Source organism: Simochromis diagramma, unplaced genomic scaffold, assembly GCF_900408965.1.
Source record: "Simochromis diagramma unplaced genomic scaffold, fSimDia1.1 OVJJ01000317.1, whole genome shotgun sequence".
NCBI lineage: Eukaryota > Metazoa > Chordata > Actinopteri > Cichliformes > Cichlidae > Simochromis > Simochromis diagramma.
The window spans coordinates 1,787,555-1,793,554 of NW_024386994.1; the positions used below are offsets into that span (position 1 = coordinate 1,787,555).

The 6,000-nt window shown below is 47.9% G+C and overlaps 1 protein-coding gene across 3 annotated transcripts in view; it reads right to left on the minus strand.

Moving 5' to 3' along the window:
* Positions 1 to 6,000, minus strand: part of kirrel1a (kirre like nephrin family adhesion molecule 1a) — a 32,760-nt gene extending 26,760 nt beyond the window's left edge. For 2 of the 3 annotated variants that reach the window (XM_040040808.1, XM_040040806.1), the window contains exon 1: positions 5,689 to 5,999. In XM_040040808.1, coding sequence (XP_039896742.1) covers positions 5,689 to 5,734 — 46 coding nt within the window. In that variant the 5' untranslated portion in view covers positions 5,735 to 5,999. Of the gene's footprint in view, positions 1 to 5,688 lie in introns of all 3 variants that reach the window. The other variant, XM_040040807.1, reaches the window with a different exon arrangement.

The window sequence follows — 6,000 nt, forward strand, 5'->3', positions numbered from 1 at the left end:
TGACCAGCCTGCACAGAACCCTCCATCCAATCAGCTGCACCCCCCACCTTTGGGATAAACTGGAAGATCGCCAAACATCAGCGCCCAAGATCTTGAGGAAAGATTTCCATAAAGCAGGGGTTGCGGGGGACTCCAGGCTTCAAGGATCGGTGTCCTACAGGTTTTAGATGTGTCCTTGATCCAACACAGCTCATTTAAATGGCTAAATTACCTCCTCAACATGTCTTGAAGTTCTCCAGAGGCCTGGTAATGAACTAATCATCTGATTCAGGTGTGTTGACCCAGGGTGAGATCTAAAACCTGCAGGACACCGGCCCTTGAGGCCTGGAGTTCCCCACCCCTGTCCTAAATTGTTGAAGTCCACGTACTTTTGGCTATACAGTGTGTCTTCATATAAACTCGTGATGACTTGGCAAAATGTAAATTGGGTTAATCTGCTTCTAAGAACTTGGGCACACTGGGTTATGGTAAACGTAGCCTTGAGGGTAGAGCATTAAGTTGGCAGCTGTAGTCTGACAAAAGTAAAGCACGCGCAGAACATTGTTTTAAGGACTCGACTCTGAAGCCATTGATGATTATTATAACTAAAAGACGGCTCGCTCATTATTTGCAGTCCGCAACATTTTAGCCTGCAGGCTGTTATAGTCCATGACATGAGGACAGCGAGCGTTGCCGCGCTGTGGTAACCGATTTAGTTGGACGGCTGACCCTAATGCTTTTATCATAAAGGAAAGATGGATGGAACAAGTCAAATCTCTCTCTCTCTCAGACCCTGTCCCTGCTGAGCAGCAGAAACTGGGAGAGCAGAGAAATGAAGTGACATCATCAGCGTAGGCCACATTCCTGAAGAGGGAGGGGGTGAGGAGGAGGAGGCGGGGGAGAGAGGGAAGAAGAGGAGGAGGAGGAGAATGTCCCAAAACTTTTGAGGTTACAGGACCCGCACCCCCCAAAAACACAGACACACTAACACGCTCTCCCTCTGTGTGTGTGCATGTTTTCTAGCACACATTTCTTTGTGTGATAAAGTACATGGGCTCCTCTTCCTCATCATGTGCTCCCTGTTTTAATTCATGTGCTTCTCCTCCTGTCCCCTCCCCCCACTGCCTCCCCGACTCATACACTCTTCCCCCAACCCCCTACCCCCCCCCCCCCACCCCGTCTCTTTCTCTCTCCACCGACCAGAGGAATGCAAGAACCACATCTGGAACTTATTAGAGAGCGAGCAAGAGAGAAAGGGGTAGATGGAAAGAGAAGAAGTAATGGTGGTGGTGGAGGTGGGGAGGGGAGGGGAGTGAGAAAAAAAAGAAGTCCAGGAGGGGACAGAAAGCGAGAAAGAATGAACTTTGGTAAGCAGAAAAGGGATCACGCTGAGACAGAAAGTCAAAGACGAGCAGAAAAGAAAGTTAACGGCGACACCGGCTAATGGCAATTAACCTCAGTGGGGACGGAGCGGGGGAAGCGCTCGGCTGGCACCTCAGATGTGGGTTCAATCAGTTGTGATTCCAGCGCAAACGTAGCCTTTGAACCGGACTCGACCATATTCTGTGTGAATGAGCAGCTTTGCTGTCCCCACTGAGGGAGCAGTCGAGCCTGAGTAATAGTCCCTTTCTCTATGCCGCTGGCCTCCCGACCACTCCTCCTCCTTCGTCCTGGTCCCTCTCTCCTCACTCCCGGCTCGCTTTTCTTTTCATCCACAACCTCGTCCTACACTTCAATACTGCCCCGCCACCCACCCACCTCACCACCTCTAAAACAAACAAAAAAAAGAGTGCAATCACTCTCGATTCCTGCTTCACCCACCTGCCCAAAGGACGACCCCCCCCCTCTCACTGTCCCCCTTCCTGCCTTGCAAAAGTTTGGGGGTTTTTTTCTATTTTTTTTCCTGTAACCCCTCCATCACCTCAAATTGTTTCTTGCTACAGAAATGTGGCTGTGCCATGTTGGAAAATAACAAGGCCAATAGATTCAGTCAGATGTGATAAAGTGTTCCTCTCTCTTGCTCGGGGGACTGTGCATAAAGAAACATTTTTAAGGGGAAGTTTTTTTTTTCTTTTTTCTTTTTATAACTTGTATGCCGCCGGCCTGTCAAACACAATCAGATTATGAGGCCTTTAAATCCTGGGGCTTCACTTGAGGAACATTTACGTGCATAGCTGCTGAGGATGCTTGCAAGTAAGCGCGCCCGCTTTTGACCGAATTCATCTCGGACCACAAGTCTGACGGCGAATTATCCAACTGCATACTTCTTCGAGGTTTTCGCTGGATCATCCGAGAGCACGCGAGTACGTTCCTCCTCCCGAGCGCCACTTGAAAAAACATAATAGGACACTCGTGTCCAGAGGAATGCCCTTAAACAAACATATCAACTGAGAGAAGCAATCAACATGTCACACATTGACAAACACCCGCGGGGGACAGAGATGCCAAGAATTTCTTGATTGAATGGAACCCAATGGGGAACAACGGGCGTACATGTACATTATATTACAGCTGGTTCAGTGATTGCTTTCAGTGGCTAATGTCAATTAGAGATGCTTTTTTGGTAAATAGGCTTCATTCGAATCACATAAAAACCATGACCCCAATTCGCATATTAACGGTGGGATGCAGCAGAGCTATATCTCTGCTCACTGGGATCAAAATTAAAAACAGACTTCTGCCTCGCTACATACAGTCTGTCACTCCGGATCTACACTCTGAGCCACAGAGAGCTCAGTATAGGGGGAAAAAAACTGGTTCGTTAGCCTCAAAAACCGTAGCAGCGAGCTTTCAAAAAGCATCATATCGCTATAAATAGTTGTGTAAAGTGGTAATCCACTTGGAGGACAAGTTTCTGTAGGTGGAACTTTTATTCTTCATCAGTTACTAGTGCTGCGCTCTCTTTTTTTAATTTCCCGTAGCCATCATCTGAGTCGAAACAAATGAATCGCATCATTTTGTGGCAAACTTTTGATCCCTGGATATTGTTTTCCTAGTATGCATTCATGAGCTAAAAAGTGAGGCTCGTCTATGTGAGATCAGCCCAGACTAACTACAGAATCCTTCTTTTATTTATTGTGAGGACAATAAAAAAGCGCCATATGTTGTGTGATATGGGATATTCCCATGCTAATGAAAAAGAAACCATGCCTGAATCAGAGATAAGAAATCTGTGAATTTATTCAGAGGGAGGAAATGCCACAGATTATTACTGGCAAGAATGTATGTAATGTTGTATATCAGCAGTTTTAACAGAGTGTTTTAGCACCACACTGGATTCTTTATGAGCCTTTCCCAATTCTTCATTTTTATTTGAGCTATTACAGCCCACTTTGAGTCATTAACATATCGCAGTTGAACCACTGCTTCTCTGATCAAACAACCCCTGAGGAACCCTTCTTTCTCTGGGTGTAAAATCCCCTCTGAGTGTGTCTGACTCTTCCAGCATGTGAATATTTTCTTAGCTGAGGACAACACAGGAATCCGTCTGAGGTCTGTGATTCACAGCCCGGCTGTGTGATTCAGGGCTGGAGAGTACAGTACAGGCAGCAGCAGCTCGTGGCTTGGATGTGCACAAAAGGACAGAGGCTGACAAATGGTACACCTGCACTGGAGCCTTTGTCCGAGTCAGCATTTCAGGCCCGAGGTCTGGCTATAGGTGCAGTGCTGCAAGTCCAACCTCGGGGCTTGAACGCTCATTAGTAAGTTAAAGGAGCGAGTTCGCAATGATTGATTATGCAGTAACATTTAACAGCAGCATTAATGGCAGCGCTTGCTCAGGACTTATTACTAGGCTGGTATGTAGATACAAGGCTGGGATCCTGAATCAATCACTCCTGCTGCTAGTACAGACAAACTAACGCTTGCATTGACTTTAAATACCTTAGAACATTCTGATATTCCAAAGCTTTAATTAGCTGCTCCACTAATAACCATCCAATCATTAACACTAGCAGGCAATTATATGTGAGCAAATTGCAGGCTATGGAATACTGTTTTACCCATCTAATGAAGAGATAAGAGTGGGGATCAGAAGCAAAAGAAATTGTGCTCCCAAACCGAAAGCAACTGTTATCTCTTTGGAGGTGATATGAATTCCAGCTCTTTCTGGATTATGTCAACTCCTCTTCTGTTTTTGTAGCCCAGTGCAAAAAATTTTTAAAAATCTCTGGGCAACATTTGAGCCCTCATGTACGGCCCTGCTAATCACGTCTCGGGGAGAGCCTTCAGAGAGCAGATATCTCCTGGTTTGAGAGCGCAGCGTGGAGTAATAATGGATTATACAGCTGTAGCAGACAATGGGACGCAGGGCTTCACACATGTAAAACAGGCTGCGAGCAAGTGTGTCTCATGCACATTCAGTCATGTGGACTGAATGGTTTATGAGGGGGGAGAAATGGGAACGGCATGTGACAGTAACAAGGGGTCAGGGTGGCGAGGAGGGGGATCGGTGGTGGTGCTGCCGCATCGGTTGGCAAATATGTAGACGAAGGCGAACCTGCTCCCTAGTACGTGTACATCCTCGCGTGCTTATGTGAACCCTCAGCAGCACTTACTGGGTGGATGCTGAGCAGAAGCAAAAAAAATAAAAAATACAAAGCCTGGCAGACTAGGTGACATCATCCTTTTCTATACCTTCCTTTCCTCCAAACACGCCCCCTACCTATGATGAAGTGGTCTCCTGGCCACCCAGCAGCCAGCATTGCATTACTCCCCAGTCATCCAAGGTGAGGGAAGGGGTGTGTGTGTGTGTATTGGGGGGGGGGGGGGGGGGTATAGGAGGTCTGCTGTGGCTGTGCAATCACAAAGACACACAGATATGCCTCAATCAAACAGGTAGCTTAGAGAAATTATCCTCTCCTCATCCTCCTTCAGCCTCCTGTTTCCTAGCAACTCGGCTACAGCTGTGATTATCATAAGCCAATAGCATACCTGGCACCCCACAGGTACTGTGTGTGTGTGCTGGTGTGTTGGGAGGGGGTGCAGATGCATGGCGGCTACTGCTGCTTAAATGCACAAAGGACGCCAAAGGAGAGGGTGAAATGGATGAGGCGCACAGGTAGAGCAGGAGAGAGGTGTGTGTGTGCGCGAGGCAGACAGAGGGGAAACGGGGGGGAGACGGCTGCCTCTCAGCACAGAGGATCACTACAGGAGATGGTGGCAGAGCTCTCATTGACTGACACGCCATTCAGAGGCGATAGCAGCGTGGAAGTGCTGCTGGCATGTAGAGCAGCGCTGGTCAATCACTGTCATTCCCGTCACGTCCTCAGCGCCTCACAACCCGTCTGAGTAACGGCGCTGGCAGTTTGTCAAATACGCAAAAGGTCATTTAGGCCGGTGAGCGCGCGCCACACCAGTCATGTTCAAGTTAGACGCACGCGCGCACACAATCGAACGCCTGTAGTCGCACGCCAGATGCGCGCGACAATAATCCTAAAAAAAAAAGAGTGTAATTGCCGCGGTGCAGTCACACGCGCGCGCGCTCTGCGTGCTCGTACGCAGCTACACGCGCTCACAAGGTGATCCATCGCTGCGGTTCATATGAGGATGAAATCATATCAGATCCCCTCTCGTTAGTTTCTACACACACAGACCGCACAGTAAAAACTAAAGACAGGCTCCGTGTGCATTGAGCTTAATGTACACACACACACACACACAAACATTTGAGTTATTCGAGCTCGAAAGAAAGAGAAAATGTAGTCTTACCAGTTTGAAAACTCAGCACCAAACTCAGGAGGAGCAGCCTCTGCATGGTTCAGCCGACCAATAAGTCCGTTATTGGCTCAAACCTCCGTGAGGACAGCATCAAAAAGCGGGAGTTTACAGGACTTTGACGGTAATTACAGACAGAACAATAATCCTCTGGCGTTGTCCCTCCTCGTCTCTCCCCTTACTAGGCTTGCACTGGCTCGAGTTTTATACCATTTCACTGCTTTTTTTTCTTTACCTCTCTCCTGCTCTCTCAAGCGGCAGTCCGTTTTCTACTACACCGAGGCGCTAAGCGAGCGGCAATGACAA